We start from the raw sequence: 20,388 nt of genomic DNA on the forward strand, positions 1-20,388 counted from the left end.
CTATTTTATTGTGGTATAAAATTATTGCTCCAGCACACAAAAATATAGTAAAGTTGAAACGGACTGAAACAAAAATTAAATTTAGCAATGCATTATATCTTTTTGTGTTCGCTTATCTAGTTTTTCCCAGTTGATGGCCGAGTAATCGATCGTCCAGGAAGTTCAATCGAGCTTTGCATAAGCATCTACAGAACTAACAATCTATAATAATATCCGTGAAGAAATATGGCTTTGAGACGTGCGTTGCATTTTGTTTTCAAAGTTGGCGACAGGACCAAAACAGCTACATTTTACCGAGATGTGCTGGGCATGAAGGTACGTTTCTAGGGTTTTATTTAAGAGACAGATGTGACTGCAATCTTTTATAAAGTTTAATGTTTCGGCTAATGTTATCCAGTGTTGCACAACCTGAGTGTACTTACCTTTCTGCAAGTATTTGTCATATTTGGACGGTATAATCTAACCATTTATGAACTATTTCAGATTTTACGCCATGAAGAATTTGAGGAAGGTTGCAAAGCTACTTGTAATGGGTAGGTATGAAACACCTCAAAGTAACTGAACTTTGAACTCTGATAACAATGCTGCAAATATCTTAATGCTTCTTCTGCCATCATCCTGTTGCCATGCAGTCCCTATGATGGGAAATGGAGCAAGACAATGGTAGGTTTTGGACCAGAGGATAACCATTTTGTTGCAGAACTGACATACAACTATGGGGTGGGAGAGTATCAGCTTGGTAATGATTTCTTGGTAAGTGAGAAAGCACACTGACACTACACAAGGGCTCACAGTAAATACATGTTATGCTTCATTGTTCAGCAGCTTTCAAAACGGTTTTTGTCATTCTTGTGTTGACTTTAGGGGCTGACTCTGCAGTCGAGTAAAGCTGTCAGCAATGCTAAGCGTCTGGGGTGGCCTCTCACAGAGGTGGGAGAGGCTCTTTATCTGACCCATGCTCCAGGAGGATACCCTTTCTACCTGGTTGACAAAGAACAGCCTCCTAGTGGTGAGTGGCACAGTTTCAGATATCACTCCAGGCTCCCAGGACTTGTGATAAGTATTTGGAATGTCACATGTTATCAGTTCTTGTGTTTTCTAAATACCTCATTTAGGTTACTCCATGTGGAGAAGGGGACATTGTCATTATCAAGAGCCATATACATAATGCATACAGTATTGTGGACTCAAAAAGAGAGACAACTGATTTATTACAGTTTCTATCACTTGTTGAAAATAATGTGAATTCCATAGATCCTGTACAGAAGGTTTGTCTGGCAGTATCAGACCTCCAGAAATCAACACACTATTGGACTACACTCTTGGGAATGAAGGTTATGGAAAAAAATGAGGAAAAGAAAACAGTGCTGATGGGATTCACAGACACTCAAGTGAGTCATCTGTATCTGAAATATGTTATGTAAATAAATGCAACTTTTCCATGCATACTTTAATTATACCATATTATCTATTTTTATGCAGTGTAAACTGGAGCTTCATGATATTTGTGGGGCAGTAGATCACAGAACAGCATTTGGGAGAATAGCATTTTCATGCCCAAGGGAGCAGGTAAAATACTATTCACATACTTCATGGCTGACAGTAGGGAAATCTCAACGTATTTCATTTCTTATCATGATAATTTATGCTTTGTTATATTTCTCAGCTGCCAGACCTGGAGGCTTTGATGAAAAAAGAAAATCAGAAAATTCTTACACCATTAGTCAGCCTGGACACTCCTGGAAAAGCCACAGTGGAAGTAGTTATTTTGGCTGACCCAGTAAGTTCATCTTCATATCATTGTGCAGTTATGTGGCATTAGTGGTGGCATACAGTAATTGTTTACTGTTTGTTTGTTTGTTTTAGGATGGCCATGAAATTTGCTTTGTGGGAGATGAGGCTTTTAGGCAACTGTCCATGGTGGACCCCAAAGGAAATGAACTGCTTGATAAGGTTTGTGTATCTAACAGCTCCCACTGACAGTACATAAAACTTTAAGTATGTTAGATATTCACTGTGCTCAAATTCTTGTTTTCATACTTCCTTTTTCAGGCTATGGCTGAAGATAAAAGTGACGAGTGGTTTGCCAAACACAACAGACAGAAAGCTGCAGCATGAGATGGAGTCCACCTGAAAACTGTCCGCCATCATTTTATGACATTTATAGGAGATGCCTTATAAGACATCCATGATGTAAATCTTGCTGTAGTGTTAGCTCCATTATGTTTTACCTGAACATTTTTTGAAGCCCTACCTGTTATCATGCACAGCTGCTCTAAAAGCACTTAAAGGACCACTTCAGAGAGTTTTACTTTTTTTTAATGGATTAAGGTGTCAAATAGTTTATATTATGGTTAGCAAAAAGAAAAAGATGTGGAAAAATATTAAAGTTAACACTGTTGTATGAACTTGAATCTTATCTCTTGAAAAATGACATTAGTCAATTATTTGGTTTAAATGAACTTTCTCAATAAAGTTTTGCCTTTGGAAAATAAAATGTGGTTAATTATGATTCTGTCCAGTGTGGTGAATGCTGATAACCCTTTATGTTTGAATGGGTGGTTAAAAATTTATATGTGCTTGGGAAAGCTGGCAGTTCTCCAGTTCTTCTACTTTTCACTGCTGAACTTGTTGGATGTGAGTCTAATGAGCTGCCAGCTGAGCAGGGCGGAGAACAGAGCCGGAGTGTTTACTCACTGAACAAACTGTCAGATGAACCCTGTATTTGCTGAAATATGTCGCACAACAGAAGACCAGCGCTTTGAATGCGACAGGGTGAGTTTCATGATTCCCTGGAGCTGAAATCGATTAGATTTCTTAAGGAGTTGGCTAATCAAGAAGAAGTTACTTCAACTATGCTAGCACAGTTAGCTGTTAGCATTAGCATGTTTGTATGCTAGCACAGATTTGCTACTGATTTTTTTTGGTGACGCGGCGGGACATATTTTAACTATTTAATGTGCGGGTCGCTGGGATTATAGTTGGTGCACCTGAGTAAGTAGTACTTGTTTTGCCAATGATGACTGGCTTTACGGGGGGATTTTGCTTGGGGAATACGCTCCTCCGTGATGCTAAGTGTTAAAGTTTTGCTAAGCTAAATGTTTTTTTCATGTTCTTTAACTACATTGCAGCTAATTAGCAATGTTAGCAGTGATAGGCTAGCTGTCACCTTTGGTTGAAAAGCATTACTAACATCTATGATTATATGTTCCTTACGTTGCCTCAGCAAGTAACGCCAACGGCGAAAGTTGACTTATTGGTTTTTGTAGCAACCAGTCAGGCTTATCTGGAAACACCTGAAGTTGAGGTGGGTTCATTCTCAGCAGTGCATCTCTTCCTCTTTTAACAGCAGTTGGTAGCAGATAGAGGAGCAGCCAGCCCCATGTCCACGATTTGGGTGTGAACAACTTGGGACACAATGTCTCTCTTGCTGATAACTTGTCTTCTGCTTCTTCTGCTTGGGATTTTGCTATGTGTCATATTCAGGTATGAACTGAATGAGTTATCTACACCCCACTAAAAGCTAAATTATTCTTAGTGGTACTATGTGTTGAGAAGACAAACCAGCAGGACTTAATATTGCTTTTTGTGTTTTTTGGTTCCAGGTGGCTCATATGCACCCTGGCTGTGCGATTCTTCCAAAATGCATTCAATGCAGATTTGAAGATTAGATCTGTAGGGCTGTTTTCTGTCCATGGAGTCAGCATTCAGTTTCACCCCCAGCACACGTTGGTAAGACACAGTATTTACTTGACATTTATGTAGTGAACTTGCAAGGCAGTCACACCCAAGTGAAGAGTACATGTTCGGCACAGTAATGACAAGGACAAACAGCATACTATGTTTGTCAACTGTCTCATATATCAAGGGTATTTTTTGAGTTCTCCCACTGTCTTTATTTCAGGAAATTGACAGAATATGGATTTCAAGTAAACTCCTCAACCAGGATTTACCGTAAGTTATGTTTGAGGAATCTGTTTAGTCTTGTAGGTTTCTTCTTTATCTCTAAAGTAATCAGTTTTGCTAAAACTAATCTGTTTTATTGCAGGAGATATTTGGCATTATGTGTAGGAGAAACCCGAGTTAGATTTGACTTGCAAGCACCACTCAGTCCTTTGCTGAGGAAGAGCCATGGGAAAAAGTCAGGAAAAACTACAATCAGCCCCGCAATGTTACGCTTTCTGTCACAAGTATGAAAGCTTTTGGTAGATCAGTATGTCTTACTAAACTGATTTGTAGTCAGTGGCTCACCCGTTATCTTGTTTTCTCAGCTGCTGTCATTCCACATCACCTCAGTCAATGTAATGGTACTGAACTTAGCTCTGACAGAGTCCCTTTGGCACATGACTGTCACAGGCATCACCTTGTTACTTGACCATCAAAGTAAAAGGTACGTACAGTGGTTGTACTTTGATTTTTATTCTTTTTCTAACTAAATTATTTAAACCACAATTGATATGTCAGAGAACAGAGCATGCCACAAAGTTAATATTTTTTAAACGTCTATTGCAGGTTGGCCTGGGATTTCTCAGTTGGGCAGCTAAGCAGTAAAGTGCTTAAAAGTAGTCAGTTGGTGAGTTCAGTTTCAGCTTCAATGGATATCTTGCCCTAAAATTTAAAATCTGATTTAATGTGTTTCCTCTCCAATGTAGGATATATGTTTGGCTGAAGTAGCCCTGAGCCTTTTGTTGTCAGGAGATGTGAGTTTACCAGAGCTGAAGCCAGGTTGTTTGTCTCTGTGTGTGAGGACACTTATAGCAGAGCTTCACGAAGGCCTGTTCCTCAGTCAACTCCTCCTGCCCCCATCTCCCACAAAAACCATCACTGATACACCTGGTGAGTGAACACAAGATATAGGCTCAGAGATTAAATATAATCCTAACAAAATCTAAATGTGGGTGCTTCGCAAGTAATTTAAAGAAGATTAAGCATCAATTTTTCAATACTCAATTTATGAGCTGGCTTAATTGCGAATCTGCATCCCACTTTTTGCTTTAGGTTTTGCAGGATGGGTATTTTTTTTTTGTTTTATCCATTAATTAAAACGTTGTATTTAAAAGTAAAACCCCAGTAACATAAGTGTGGCTATAAGTGTGGATATTTTACATTAAGCATAAGCGCTACAGAAATCCAATCCATTACTGTTGTTGTTGTTGTTGTTATCATTATTATTATTATTATTATTATTATTATTATTATTATTATCATTATAAAAGGAAATGACTCAATCAGCTCATGTAGGTATTTCTGTTGAAACAGATTTTTACTTCTTCACATCTTAAAGCATCATCACTATAGATTTAACCATTCCATTAGCACCTTTTATGTCAGCCAACATTTTCTGAAATGATATGGATGGTTAATCTCCATGCGTTCATTATCGACTTTTGCTTAGTTAAATGCTCAACAGATTTGCTGTGAGAAGATTTTCAAATAAATATGAAATAATGGGACATTTTTGTAGCTTAGTTTTACTGTCTTTTTTTTTTTTTAGTTTGTGAGGACAGTGAGTTCATCCAAACTGAGGCTGTGGAACAGTTTCATCAGCTCATTCCTCAGAAGGTCAATGTGGAATTTGATAATACAAATGTAACCCTGTCCATGCACAGCCAGAAAAGGTGAGTCAATGTTTTTACCCTTAGCTGCATGCATTCAGTTTTTATTTTTTGTGCAATCTGATTCTGTAATGAATGACATTGATTCAGATATTTTATATTTGTTTTTTCCATTTGCACAGGCACCTGAACTGGACTCTAAAGTCTTTAAAGGTCTGCTATGGACGTGACAAAGACCAGCTTCCCCTTAAAAGCTTTACTCCTGAGCTGAGCTTTCCCCAGAGCAACCTGGAGCTCCTGCTTGAAGGTTAGTGCACAGCTGGACTCCAGACACAATGCAGAGAGATTTGGATAAAGGAAGTTGGCTATGAATAACATGTTCCTGTTTTTTTTCTTATTTTGGCAGATGGACTTCTCCTCTCCCAAAGTAGGCAAAGAATCCTTTGTGTGAACACCCTGAAGACTGCTCTACAGGTGAGGAAATCATTTGATGGTCACGTAACGTCAGGAAAGTTTCTTAACTAAAGAAGTTATATTTTGAAATCATTTTGACTTCTTTGTATGTTTTCTCTGTGGTTAGGTTACATCAGTTGACATCTCAGGGTCATTTACAGTCAACACTTGCATCATTCACTACCGTCACCAGGAGTTCTCCCATTGGTTAAATCTATTTCCATGGGAACAGCTAAGCCACAGGAAAATGGCACATAGAAAAAGGCAAGTTGCAAAAGGAAAAGTCAGAGGTTCAACTTGCTCTTTGATTTTGAATAAATATTTCCTGTAATGACCAGATAATTGAGATATTTGATATCATAAAGGATTTAATGTTCTTTTTTAAAAAAAACTGTTTTTCCTTTTTTATCCATGTGTCTATGTTTGTGCACCGCTCATTTTTGTGTTTTTCCATGACATTGTTGTGTTGTGTAGTCCATTAGATTATTTGCCCAACCTCCTTTTCCTTAGGCGCCTCCCTCACCTCGATGCCCCTGTGATGATCACCTCGTGTGTGTCCAATGTCAATGTCTCAGTTCAGCTGGGAGACACTACACCTTTTGCTCTTGGCTTCCTCTCAGCAAATGCTGGTACTTAAAGTTTATCACTTGCAACACACATGCACAAACACTCTAAAAGAAAGGCACGTGAATGTCATATGATTCTGTTGTGTTGAGGAAGACATTGCTGTTTCTCAAGCCATCTTGGATAAATAAGTGCACTTAACTCTATTAGTTTGCTTCGTATTTAATATTTACCATCAATCAGATTTTCCATCCATCAATCATGAGAGTTTTATTCTAAAAGTGGACTTTGGGTCACCCATTTACGAACATGTCAAGCTAGGTTAGATAAGGTCTTTCCTTAGAGTGCCCTTTAAATGTTACTTATTAACTAAAACTGTGTTTGCTGCTGTTGGCTTTTCACAGCTTTTTATGCAGCCATTTTAAGTGCATTTTCTCAAAATGATACTTTGTGATGACTGAACCCTCTGCATTTTTAGAACTGCAGCATCTGCTTGACATTAAAGTTGACAAAGAGTCCCAGAATGTGAACCAACGGGCTTCACTGTCCCTTGACAACTTTTGGTGGAGAGTGGGTCAGGGTTCCCATATCCAGCAAGCACCCCACCCACCTGGTAAACATGTGTGGGGAGAAGCCCTAATTCTAGACTCTCTCAATCTTCAGGTAGGTTTGATCAGTTTCTAAAATATATTATGTTTGTATGTTAATTCTTTAGCTTCATTTTAAGACAATATTAATCAGAGCTCTAACCTTGTATCTACTTCAAACAGTATAAGTTGAAAGGTGTATTTGCAAAAAGTCAGTTGAGAAGCATTAAGCACTGATAATGCAGATGTTATCTTGATCTTATTCCTCCAGGGGAGTTTCACCCGACCTCACATGGAGGGTAATTGTCAGCCTCCAAGTTTGAGTGTGGAGTCCAATCTGAAAGGGTTTCAAGTGGAGCTTTCAGAGACTTGTGCACTGTGTCTGTCTCGCCTGCTGTCCCTGATCTGTGTTCCTCATGACAAGGAGCAACAGCTGTCAGATGTGGCCACTGTGTCTCCCCCTAGTGACGACACGACTGAACTCATTCCTTCCTCACAACTACAACTGCTTTTTAAACTGGACTGTCATCTGGAGGATGTCAATATGTTCACGCTCTCCAATGTGGCGGGTCAGTTTATATGGAAAACATAGTAGAATCGACAACAGAAATAGACAATACTTTTGAGATTCTAATTATGTTTGTTAGTCTGTACACACTTGTACTTGATGGAAAACTACATGGCTCAATATTAAAATGCAATTTTTCATTTTTGTTGCATTTTTTTTGTTCTCCATAGGGGCTGTCTCAATGCGGATGGATACTGTTGGTGTCACAAGCTCTGCAGAGAGCTCCAGGGTGACTCTGCAGGGTGTTAGCCTGTCTGTGGTCAAGACAGTTGCAGAGAACATGGAAGTGTGTTGTCCTGCCTCACAGACCCCCAACCCTGTGCTAAAACTCACCACAATTGCCTTCTCTTATCACATCACCACCTACACCTTACAGGTAATCTGATTTCCATTTATCTATCTTTAGCTGCAACAATGTATATCAAGTGTTTGACCTTTTTCTGCCATGACTTTTATCAGGTTCAGTGTGAAGAGGAGCTTGCTGTCGATTGGACACCTTCAGATCACATGGTCATGTATCAACACATGACTGAGGCTCAGGCTTGTTGGCGTATGCTTAGTGGAGAGCAGGGAGGTGACACTCCAGTCAAACCTATTGACAAAGGAACAGTTTCAGCCCAGACTAGGGGCCTTTTTGTGCATGTAGACCTGCGATCCACTCGTTTAACAGCACATGTGAGTGAGCAGAACTACATTCGGCTGTACACAGAAGCTCTCTCAGTCTCCAAGAATGCTGGTTCCATGCAGATACGCTCACCTTCTCTGATCTTTAACTTTGATGGCAACAATATTGTATCTTTCAAAAACCTGGATGTCCAGACATATGCGGAACTGACAGAAATGCAGCTGCATAGAGACACCTTCTCCTTCCTCACCACTCCTCACAATCGTGTCTGGGTCCTCACCTGCCCTTCCATGGCTGTTGAATTCCCTTACCAGTACAACTTCTCAAACACCTTTGACATGGCCATTAGCGTGCAGAAATGGTTAAAGACTCTGCATCGATCACAAAACCAGACCACAAGTATCCAATGTCTGCCTCCTGACCTTGTGTTTAAAATCAGCCAGTTTTCCTTCGTCTTCCTGGATGATGTCTTTGAAATCAAGCTGAGGGATAACTATGAGTTGATGAAGGATGAGAGCAAGGAAAGTGCCAAGCGTCTACAGCTCCTAGATAAGAAAGTTGCAGATCTGCGCAAACAGCATGGGGAGCTTCTGCCTGCCAGGAAAATAGAGGAGCTGTATAGTTCTCTGGAGAAAAAGCACATTGAGATTTACATCCAGCGGTCACGCCGTCTCTACGCCAACACACCCATGAGGAAGTCATTGCTGACCTGGACTGTGTCAGACTTGGAGCTTGTAATTTTGGCTGACCAATCTCTTCATGGGCCTGAGAGAGTCAGAGAGCAGCTGAGGGACATTGACTGGATTAGTCCTTTTCCAAGAGATGGACTCCCTCTGGTGGTGCAGTGGTGTCGAGCAGTAAAATTTAAGCTTGCTGCCTTTTTGGGTAAGTATAACTTTTTTATGATACACGTGAAAGAAAGTTTAGTTAGGAGCTCCACAGTAAAGTTTGTTTTTGGTTTCTCTGTCTCTGTTCCAGTGAGAATCCGGGACTACCCTCGCTACCTGTTTGAGATCCGGGACTGGGAACTTTCAGGTCGTCTGATTGGAACAGAGCAGGATGGACAGGCACGAGCCCATCGCAGAGAGATTGTCCCACTTGGCCTGCCCTTTGGAGACGTGACGGTCCCCAGGAATATGCCACCACTTAAATTCTACTATGACTTTAAATGTAAGTCTGAGAAATATTATTAGTCTAACTCCACTTCCCAGTGCAATCTTTGATCAGTTTTGTAGCTGGATTTGAAGAAGCTAGTTATTAAATATTTATCTAAAACTCACATGGGTTATTCCCAGGTCTTTACTCAGACCCAATATTGGAGAGGAAATTTTGAGACTTTGTAGTAGTTATAACCTTGACAAAGAGTAAACTGGTTAGAGAAATAATATTTGTACAAAAGCAAAATAAATATATTTGGTTTTATAAAATGAATCCTACAAATAATAAAAAATAATGCTTATGCATCTGAATAATAATTGTTTTATGATATTGATTAACTTTTTCTAATTTTTTCACCTCTACGCAGCCAACATCTCTCTGTACACAATTGTATGGGGGCCGTGTTGGGACCCTGCCTGGACGTTGATTGGCCAGTCAGTCGACTTGTTGACCAAACCCACAGTAGATCCCTCTCCTCTCTTGGCCTGGTGGGACAAAAGTCGTCTCCTTCTTCACGGGCACTGGGTAATGGACATTGACCAAGCAAATCTTCATCAGCTGGCTACAGAGGTAAACCACTATCTAGCTAACAATTCTAACAGTTGTGTATCTTTCAGGAAGACATTTTGCATAATTGTCTGACAGTACTTAAAACTATTAATTTTGACCTCTTACAGGACCCTTACAACACCACAGAAAACCTCCACTGGGAATGGAATAAGCTCAACTTTGACTGGAACCCTGGGCAGTTTGTTTTTAAAGGGGACTTAGATGTAAATGTCAGGACAGCATCAAAGTAAGTGGAGGCAAAGGGACTCAACTTAGACTAGAAATTATCTGTATATTTTCAGATTTATTAATTGCCTTCTTTTCCTCAATAGGTATGATGATATCTGTTTTCTGCACTTGCCCAACCTGTGTATGACACTTGACCTCCAGTGGCTTTGCCATGGTAACCCTCATGACCACCATGCTGTAATGCTCTGCAGCGCCGAGAATGTTGCAGAAGTGACCTCAGGACAACCTCATGACTCCTATAGAGCTTTTCGCTCTGAAAATCTCAACCTCTCCATTACTATGGACCTTAACCAGAACTGTGGCTCTGGTATGTGCTCATCTCTTAAATATTTTTCCTGAATTAATATATTTTTTAAAAACTATTGCATTGAAAATTTTACATGGATATCAGTTTTTTTGATAGATGAGTTGTTTTGTTTTGGTTTTTTTTCTCAGAACCTTCCCAGCCCAGAATCTTGTTGTACAGCAGCACTTTGCGGTGGATGCAGAACTTTTGGGCCACCTGGACTAGTGTATCCCGACCAATCTGCAGAGGCAAGCTCTTCCACAGCCTCAGGCCAGTCCGCAAGAAGCTGGGTCAGCACTACAAACAGATGTCCTACACAGCTGCCTTCCCACAACTACAAGTAAGTGTTTTTTTTTTTAGGATGCCCTCCAGAGAGACATGATTGCAAATCTGTTTCATGTTTTTACCAAGAAATCTGCATTTGCAGTCACTTAAATCATGCCATATGTGGCTTGATATCTCACATTTAATTGAATGTTTCATCTTTTTTTTTTTTTACAATGTTAGTACCATTAGACTGTGTCTTATTATTTGTGTGCCCTTCAGGTGCATTACTGGGCCTCCTTTGCTCAGCAGAGAGGGATCCAAGTTGAGTGCAACAAAGGCCATGTCTTCACTCGAGGGGCACAGAGACTTATTCCACAAGGTACAGGCCTGGGCTCAAATCTGTACAGGAAATGCAAATGAAATTTTACATACACATGTCTTAAATTAGTCTCCCACACTAGGGAGTTTGAATATTTTTTATGTAGATGTGCTTGTGTGTTTCTTTGGTCTCTCAGCTGGCACTGTGATGAGGAGGCTGATATCTGAATGGAATGTAACTCAGATGGTTAGTGAGTTATCTCAGGTGACCGTTCACCTGATGGCCTCCACCTGGGATGAGACCGCTGACCACCAAATCAACACTCAGGTGAAGAAGACCCACCTGCTCAGTCTCTCCTCTCTCAGCTACCAGCGACAGAGCAACCGCATGGAAGAGGTAAAAGCACATAGTGGGAATACAGACCTGGTTACGCAGAGGTTACCTTTAACTAAAACATTTGTTTGATTGCTTTTGGACAGGAGGTAAACCCAAAGGAAGAGAATGCCTCTTACACTCACAAACTGCGCCTAGTGGACCTGCGAGCCTCTTGGACCACCACCAACAGGAACATCGCCTTTGGGCTGTATGATGGTTATAAAAAGGCATCAGTATTGAAGAGGAACCTCTCTACTGAAGCTTTAAAGGGTCTGAGGATTGACACACAACTGCAGACAAAAAAGCTCAAACGCTCTCCTTCCAACTATTCTCCTACTACAGCTCCAACCACACCTGTTACCAGCTATACCCTCAGTCGAACAGAGAAAGCTCAAAATGAAGGTGAGGTGATTTGTTTATTAAGCGACCCCATCAAAAAAGTAGTAGTCATTGCCTCTCTCTTATTCTCCAATGTCCTCCTTTGTGCAGGAACATCAATGCTTCAGAAACTGATTGAAGAAACTGATAAGTTTGTGGTATTCTCAGAAGAGGACTCTGGAGTAAGCGACCAGCTGTGTGGTATTGCAGCTTGTCAGACTGATGATGTCTATAACCGCAACTGGTTTATTGAGTTAGTTAACTGTCAGGTAACTGCCCTCATAAGTTATTAATACTAAGTTGATTTACTCAAGCTTTGTTGCTTTTTTCCAACAATTCAGGTATTGTTTCCTCCTTAGTACTATTTGGACAAACACAAGTGCATTTTAGATAAAGGTGCTTTTTTCCAGGTTTAGGTTTTCCATTCAGCTATTGTGCTATGTGTGTTCATTATCATGATGGCCCAGTTTTTAAATTCCTCTTCTTTCTTTCTTTACCCAGATGATGTTGCGTGGGACAGAGACAGCAGGCTGTGTCCTTGTGTCTGCAGCCAAGGCTGAGCTGCTCCAATGTGAGCACCACCCGTCCTGGTACAATGACACCCTGAAGCAGAAGACAACCTGGACGTGTCTGCTGGATGGCATGCAGTACTTTGCCACTATGGAGCCCAATCCATCTGAAGATGAGGACAGGCAGTTGTGGCTGGAGGTCCACATTACTCTTGAATAGTCTTTATATCACAGTGTCATAGGCCCTGACAAGTGTAACATGTCTTTGAACAGTCAGAGTTTATTTGTTTGCAGTATGTCATCAAAGAATGAAAAGTAGTTTTATTATCATGCCAAGTACAGAAAATAAATGATTTCTTTTGAGATTAAGAAAACCATTGAACTATTGCCAAACAGCCAATGCTTTAGAGTAATTTCCCTCTTGTGTGCAGTACTGTGCGTGTTCTGATTTGTTCTTTATTCTGTGTTGTGCTCAGGTGAAAAACATAGAAGAGCACAGGCAGAGGAACCTAGACTCAGTGCTGGAGCTGATGGAGAGTGGTCAGGCAGTGGGTGGAATGGTTAGCACCACTACAGGTAACCTGTCACATGCACATAGATTGTTCATTATTAATTCTGCTGACTGACTTGTACAATTTTATAAAGTGCTGCATTTGATTAGACCTTACATTGTAAAGAAATAATACATTGTGCAGTTCTCAGTTATTTTTTCAATAGCAAAATGTGGTATTTTCTTTTCTGTGCCTCTGCAGACTGGAACCAACCAGCACAGGTGAACGAGACACAGCAGGTCCAGCGAATCATCTCACGCTGTAGCTGTCGGATGCACTACATCAGTTACAGTCATGACATAAACCCGGAGCTGGCTACACAGATTAAACCACCAGAGCTGAGGAATACCCATGAGAAAGAAGACCTGTTGAAAAAACAGGCTGGTATGCCCGAGCACTTGAGTACATATTGATTGTATATGTTCAGATAGTCTTTATGACAAAGAAAAAGCAGGTAGGTTCCACTAAAAGCAGAAGTTACCATTTTCTCACTGAAAAACTGAGAAAACTTCTTGATGTAAATAGGTGTTTGTTAATGGCATTATTATTCAGACATTCTGTGTGTGGATGTTTGATATCTAGGGGCTGTGGACACCTTTACCCTGATTCATCATGACCTGGAGATATCCACTAACCCTGTTCAGTACGCTATGATCCTGGATATCGTCAACAACCTGTTGCTACACGTGGAGCCCAGACGCAAGGTGGGATGGACTGTTTTGTGTCTACTGGTCCAATCATTTAGAGACCCAGACTAACATTTTAAATGACTTTTGTCATTATCAATTATTTTACCCATATGTATAACTGGTTCTGTGGTCTTTTTCAGGAGCACAGTGAGAAAAAGCAGCGTGTGCGTTTCCAGCTGGAAATTTCCAGTAATCCTGAGGAGCAGCGTAGTAGCATCTTGCATCTCCAGGAGGCTGTCAGACAGCACCTCAACCAGATTAGACGCCTTGAGAAGCAGATTTATTCCAATATCAGAGTGAGGAACACAGCAAATTACTACTGTTATTTAAAATATAATTATACCTTAGTTAAAAATGATCATTTCTGTTATTACTGTGGAACAAAGCTTGAACAAATATGCCAAAAATTTAAGAAAATCAGCCTTTTATCATTATCATTTCAGTCTTTTATACACTGCTAAAATCCACAATCATTCCATGACCTTCTAAATGGGTTTCTCTTTCTTAATCATACAGGCACAACCAGAAGAACTCAGCTGCGATGACCTGATAGAGATAAACACAAGACTGCAGAACCAGCTGAACCAGGAGAAAAATGACATGCAGATGAAGAGTGAAGAGCTCAATATTCTCATCAGGTCTCACATCAGTATGCATTCACACAACTTCAAGAAGGGTACAACATCCAGGTTACAACACTTATATTCTTTTTATTCCAGGTGTTTTAAGGACTTCCAACTGCAACGGGCAAACAAGCTGGAGCTGCGGAAGCCTCCAGAAGATGTGAGTGTGGTTAGACGAACAGAGATCTACTTTGCTCAGGCTCGCTGGTGTCTGACTGAAGAGGACGGTCAGCTTGGCATCGCTGAACTGGAGCTGCAAAGATTTATGTACAGCAAGGTGAGCACAGCAGACAACGCTAAGGTTTAGAGGGAACTGATTAACTCTTTCAGTGCCATGGGCCGATTAAATCGGCTTTACGAATACAACCTGTAAAGTGCCACGGGCCGATCAGATCGGCTATGGAGAACACGCCATATTTGTGTACAAACAAACCATCCACCCCCATTTCTTTCTCACATTTCGATGACGTTCTTTCTGTGTCCCCCTTTTGAGACCAATCAGACGGGAATTTTAGGTCACGCGACCGAATAATATTTTTATATCTTTTTAATGTTTCTTATTCTCCGGTGTTTCATCAGAGGGAGCCCTCCATGCTGGGGGGCGGCTGTGGACTCCGGGGGCTGTGGCGCCTTCTCTCACTGGGGTCCGCTCCTTTCTGGTGGGTGGGGGTCCCAGTTGGCCCTCTCCCACTAGTTGGGATGCGGGGCTGTGTTGCTGGTGCCTGGTCGCCGGGGTCGGCGGCTGCCTCCTGGTGCGGATGGCTCTTTGAGACAGCGCCTCCTAAATTGATGTTTTACTTTTACTTGTACATTTTTGTTCTGGTCTACCCGTGCTCAGTCAGTCTTCTTAAGTATGTGTGAGCTTGTGGGTTTGCATGTATATATGTGTGTGTGTGTGTGTGCGGGTGAGTGGGTGGGTGTGGGTGGGGGGCGGTACTGATTTTTAAACTGATATGTAAAGCACTTTGTGCTACAGTTTTTAATGTATGAAAAGTGCTATATAAATAAAGATTATTATTATTATTATTATTATTATAAATTATGCAAATTACGATCAATAATGAATCAGCTGCATCCGGTGCGTTTTGAATCTAATCAGCAATCGGTCGGATGTTACAGAGCGGTTTCCTGCAGGATTCTTCAAATATTATAAAAACGACGCGAAATACTGAAAAACGGCCAAATTCTGTGGCACTTTTAAGGCTTATTAGCCCCTTAACTGTCTGGCACCAAAAGAGTTAAAGATCATACAGGCAGCAGAGTGACAGTCCTCTTTTTTCACTTATTTTCTTGTCATTGATCATTATTTCACACACATTCCCTGTGGGTCATTTTGTGGTTCTCTTTATACTTGGTTCCTTGCTCTTTCTCTGGCACTCTCTGAAAGTCTAAATGTCCTTGAATAGCTGAAATTACAAACAAAATGTACCATATTTACCATTTTTCTTTGAAGTAGCATTATGGAAATGTAATCCCAAGTAGTTTGAACAGCAGTCTTTATCATTACTCCTGATACATCTAATCGTGTACTTGAACTTGTACTCCATTTGTCACTGCTTAATGGTAAATATTGACCATGATTTGACTTTTCTCTTTATAGTTGAACAAGTCTGATGACACAGCAGAGCATCTGTTAGAGTTGGGCTGGTTCACAATGAACAACCTGCTGCCCAATGCTGCATACAAGGTACGTACAGTAGATCTACTGGTAATTCCAATATTTTTGGCTTTTTGCTTTGTTTTTGATTGCTGAAATGAACACATTTATTCATGAATAGTTTCAAATATTGTGTATATCAGTTTGTAGTTTTTAACTCTTTTCGTGGTTTCCTCTGTGCAGCGAGTGAGGGTATGTACACTGTTGGTGCAGCCATGAGACTTGTCTGTCTTGACTCACTTTGTTTGTCCAAATGGATCAGTCTGTGGCTTTAAAGACAATTTTATGTAGTGTTGCATGCTCAAAACCATGCATCCAAAATAAGGGACATGGGTATTAAGAACCATACAGTTTTTGTGATCATAATGTCCCTGTGTGTCCTGTTGAATCCCATTTCACCATTTCCACACAATGTGATAATAGAAGTATATTTTCTGACGCAGCTGAAGACTAAATGAATTCTCTCCTTTTTAACAGGTCGTACTCCGTCCTCAAAGTAACTGCCAGTCAGGACGACAGTTTGCCTTGCGCATCTTTAGTAAAGTGCGCCCCCCTGTGGGAGGAATCTCTGTGAAAGAACACTTTGAGGTAAGGATTATTACATGTTGCCACATACCCTGAAACATTTAAATGCGTGTTGTGCAAAATGTGTATAATAAGTTCTTCCCTCATTAGGTGAATGTGGTGCCGCTCACCATCCAGCTCATGTATCAGTTCTTCAAAAGGATGATGGGATTTTTCTTCCCAGGAAGAAATGTTGAGGAGGAGGAGGTTACTGATGAGGAAGACAAGTTCAGATTGGTTACTACTGGTATGTTTTTTTTTGTCAGCTCTATCGAAATAGCAGGACTGAGCTGAATAGCACTCAAAATATGTTTACCATCCTGCAATCTATACTGTTCAACTAACCAATCAATAGTTGTTTTTGGTTTCTCTGTCAAATATGTATGGTATCAAATAGCCCATTTGTGTCATCCCTCTGAGCTATGAAAAGAATCCATTACTCTGGATATGACCTTCAGATGTGAGTGAGGGTGTGCATGGTTCTGTGAAGTACTCGGTGGGAGTATAAGGTTTAGGGTGCAGAGTCATCCGGAGGCCACCGTGCTGCCGCTGCTGCTGATGTGATCTGTGTTACAGGTATCCCTGTCAAGCCTCGGCAGTCATCAGAGGACACCATGGGTGCAATGGGCCCCAGCAAAGGTGTTGCCCAGGGCCTGAACCGTACTTCAGGGGTTAGACGGTCATTCAGAAAACCACCAGAGGTATGGATGCTTTTGGATGGTGTGTGCTGAAATTTCACAATAAGGGATTTTAATATTCTCTTGTAATCCTCCCACTAGCATCCGGTTGATGACATTGATAAAATGAAGGAAAGAGCTGCAATGAACAACTCTTTCATCTACATCAAGATTCCCCAAGTGCCCCTCTGTGTCAGCTATAAGGTGGGCTCCTGCATATTATCCGTTCCTGAATTCCTTGAATTTTAGACTATATGATATGTTTAGTCAAATTTTAGCAGCTCTTAAAAATTAATTGGATTTTTTTAAGTTAGTGTTTTTAACTTCAGTTGTAATAAATGTACTGTATATTGAGGAAAAATTTGTACTGATCACTCTGCAACAAAACTACAAAATGAAACACTACTGACCAACCACCAACTATTAATATAAACTATTAAAATAGTTTTAGTTGACACTATCTTCATCTCCAATGGGTAAGCACAATTCAACACCATCTTGCTTGAGTCAGGACAGAAATAGGCCATAGTGGTCTTTAAAAAGTCTTCAGTGAAGTCTTAGAATCTATATTTAACTTTTTTTCCCAGATGAGTTTTATCTGTGTTAATCCAATGTCACTACTCAGGGAGAAAAGAGCAGCGTGGACTGGAAAGACCTAAACCTGGTGCTGCCATGTTTGGAGTATCACAACAATACTTGGACATGGCTCGACTTCGCCATGGCGGTGAAAAGAGACAGTCGGAAAGCGCTGGTCGCACAGGTACAGAATGACGTCTGCTCCTGTTGTGTGTACAGCGTGGCGGCAGAATTCCAATATAATCTAAACCATAAACCAAGGGAAGAACGCTTTAAAACATATTCCAAAATCACATCCGAAGGAAAGTGGAGATCCAGTATTTCTTTGACAGTTTCTTAAAGTTGAATTCCAATCATACAAGGGTCACATTTCCATTAAAATATGCCCCTTCCTTCCATAAATAGGCAAGTTCTGTTTTGTCTTTTTTAGTAATCATGATTCCACTTACAGACTGTACACACACCTGTATTATTTCCCATAGAAGTGCATATAAAAAAATTAAGTTCTATTAATGATTTACACTTATTTTTATCTTTATGCTTTACATCAGTTATTCACTACATTAATTAGGTTTTCCCACAAGCTATAAACCACTGTGCATACAAAGGTGCTATGAATAGTTATTCATTGTTATCTATTTTGATGTGATAGATAGAAGATGAAGGAATTATATTTGGTTAAGGAAGGGGCAGGACTAAATAAGCCATTGCTTCTTTCTGTCCCTTCTCAAACTGTGTTTGAGTTGATTCATATGTACATTTATGTTAAATGTATTGTATTTCATTCCTTTTTCTGTGATTAATGACCACTGATGGGTGCATATGTAATTGACTTCTTGCTTTTATTGTTTTTTTTTTATTGTTTTTTTTTTTTTTTTCTTCAAAGTTTGAGACAAACTAAAGAAAGAAAAGATACATAATGAAATTTCAGTTGGTGACTTCAGCTTTAACAAAAAGGTGTAGTGGAACAAACAATCAAACAAAACACAGTATTTTAAAAATAATCTAAAATCCACAAACAAAGCAACTGGAAACATAAGATAAGACTTTATTGATCCCACCATGGGGAAATTTAACAGTTTACAGCAGCAATATCCAACACACCAGTGCAAAAGACAAGGCAGTAGAAATAAAGGTTCTTAAAAGTTAAAAAAATTTAAGCATGAAGTTTAAATTATCCCAAAAAATATGTGCAATTTAAAAGTGTTGATAGCATATAGCGTTTGTGATGAAACTGTAAATTCACACATAACCTGGTCTTTTCTGCTCAGATGATAAAGGAGAAGCTGCGTCTGAAACCTGCCTCGGGCTCAGACCTGCGGGGGAAAGTGTCTGAATCGAAGTCAGACAACAACCTCCAGCAGCAGGAGGAAGACGAGAAGGCGCGGCTTCTCATCGGCCTGAGCACCGCGGACAAAAGCTCCAGCAAAAAGAGCATCTTCAGTCGACGCAAGTGAACTCACCGACACCAAGGCAGAGTGTGAGTGGATGATCTACAGCGGCAGCTGCCACACTCCATCAGACTGTTAGGAGTCAGTCTGGACCGAATCAGAACAAAAAAGGGAGGAACGTTTGAGCATTTCAGATAATTTCAGTGGTGACTTGAATATAGACCACAGTATGATCCTGCTGAACAAAAGGTATTCTGGACTTTTTGCCTTTTTAGAAGTTACTTGACTGAAATATGCCCTAAAAACCAGTTATTGCACCAAACTTCATTTATGCCAGAATATTCAGGGTGCCATTTTGACCAAACATATATTACCGTGTTAATTTGTGTGCCATTCAATTTTCACTTTGCGTATCATACACAAAATAAAGACCACTTTTGTTGCATTGAATGTAGCGAGGAAGATTTATGTAGCTAGCAGTTCACTGTTACGATTTCCTCTGCTTCTGTAAATGCAAGATGGAGCACCTTTTCCTGCTGGATCAGGAACAGTTTGTTGAACATTGAAATCACTAGAATAAATATTACTCAAATGAAAGCTCCTTCAACACTGTCAGCTGTACAAAAATAGACTTTAAATGCCATAATTATATCACATTGTTTATCACTTAAAACACAAGAGAGTACATATGGCTGAATGATTGTTGGTTTGACAGGAAGGCCAAAAAGTCCCACAAATGACCACAAATGATGCTATTTTTAATATTTTACTTGTCAGCATATTGACTGTCTGCTTCCCTCGGCTAACTGTTTTATTGTACCTCACCCCAGTGCAATATATCAAGAACAGTGTATTGTATAACGTGGCACTTGGTTGACGGTATTGTGGCAAAAAAAATATGTTGCAGCTTACTGCTGAGTGTATGTTTTGTAATTTTAACACTGAAGCACTTTTTATGCAAAGTATTTTGATATTTTTGTAACCACGGTTGTTTCTGTTTGATTACTTTTCTAACTGTGCTGCTAAGCCTGTTATTTCCCTCACATTTCCTTAAAAAGAGGAAGAACAAATGCCTGGTGTTTCAATAATGATCCCTGATTTCACTGTTTTTGACAAAGCAGGTTAATTGTCACCTCTGTCATCTCTGTGGCTTATTGTTTATCTGTTAATAAAAGATTTATCTCGGACTGAATTTGGATTGGTTTGGTTTTGGTTTTG

At 40.1% G+C, this 20,388-nt stretch overlaps 2 protein-coding genes across 8 annotated transcripts; both read left to right on the plus strand.

Annotated features, from left to right (window-relative positions):
* Nucleotides 1-146: 146 nt before the first annotated feature.
* Nucleotides 147-2,475, plus strand: glod4 (glyoxalase domain containing 4). The gene is made up of 9 exons (XM_030152901.1): nucleotides 147-315; nucleotides 484-533; nucleotides 633-753; nucleotides 865-1,009; nucleotides 1,255-1,391; nucleotides 1,483-1,569; nucleotides 1,667-1,780; nucleotides 1,867-1,953; nucleotides 2,053-2,475. Exons 1-9 carry the CDS (start codon nucleotides 226-228, stop codon nucleotides 2,116-2,118), a joined length of 897 nt encoding a protein of 298 aa, XP_030008761.1. The 5' UTR covers nucleotides 147-225; the 3' UTR covers nucleotides 2,119-2,475.
* A 159-nt stretch (nucleotides 2,476-2,634) lies between these two features.
* Nucleotides 2,635-20,360, plus strand: LOC115432085 (protein KIAA0100-like). 7 transcript variants are annotated; one of them, XM_030152891.1, is made up of 41 exons: nucleotides 2,635-2,775; nucleotides 3,350-3,486; nucleotides 3,606-3,732; nucleotides 3,905-3,954; nucleotides 4,049-4,190; nucleotides 4,272-4,390; nucleotides 4,513-4,573; nucleotides 4,653-4,836; nucleotides 5,495-5,618; nucleotides 5,738-5,862; nucleotides 5,962-6,029; nucleotides 6,136-6,272; nucleotides 6,483-6,637; nucleotides 7,051-7,235; nucleotides 7,431-7,728; nucleotides 7,898-8,103; nucleotides 8,187-9,237; nucleotides 9,331-9,522; nucleotides 9,878-10,080; nucleotides 10,188-10,306; nucleotides 10,392-10,615; nucleotides 10,744-10,934; nucleotides 11,141-11,240; nucleotides 11,377-11,576; nucleotides 11,660-11,957; nucleotides 12,045-12,202; nucleotides 12,435-12,641; nucleotides 12,919-13,018; nucleotides 13,195-13,377; nucleotides 13,576-13,697; nucleotides 13,823-13,978; nucleotides 14,199-14,320; nucleotides 14,402-14,582; nucleotides 15,906-15,992; nucleotides 16,146-16,154; nucleotides 16,440-16,550; nucleotides 16,638-16,773; nucleotides 17,103-17,227; nucleotides 17,306-17,407; nucleotides 17,829-17,963; nucleotides 19,051-20,360. In XM_030152891.1, the coding sequence occupies exons 2-41, from the start codon at nucleotides 3,419-3,421 to the stop codon at nucleotides 19,234-19,236; spliced, it is 6,747 nt and encodes a 2,248-aa protein (XP_030008751.1). In that variant the 5' UTR covers nucleotides 2,635-2,775; nucleotides 3,350-3,418; the 3' UTR covers nucleotides 19,237-20,360. The 7 variants fall into 7 exon arrangements, with proteins under 7 accessions (XP_030008751.1, XP_030008750.1, XP_030008755.1 ...); XM_030152890.1 differs by having other exon boundaries at nucleotides 3,353-3,486; XM_030152895.1 differs by having other exon boundaries at nucleotides 3,353-3,486; nucleotides 6,519-6,637.
* Nucleotides 20,361-20,388: the final 28 nt, after the last annotated feature.

Source organism: Sphaeramia orbicularis, chromosome 13 (genome assembly GCF_902148855.1).
Source record: "Sphaeramia orbicularis chromosome 13, fSphaOr1.1, whole genome shotgun sequence".
NCBI lineage: Eukaryota > Metazoa > Chordata > Actinopteri > Kurtiformes > Apogonidae > Sphaeramia > Sphaeramia orbicularis.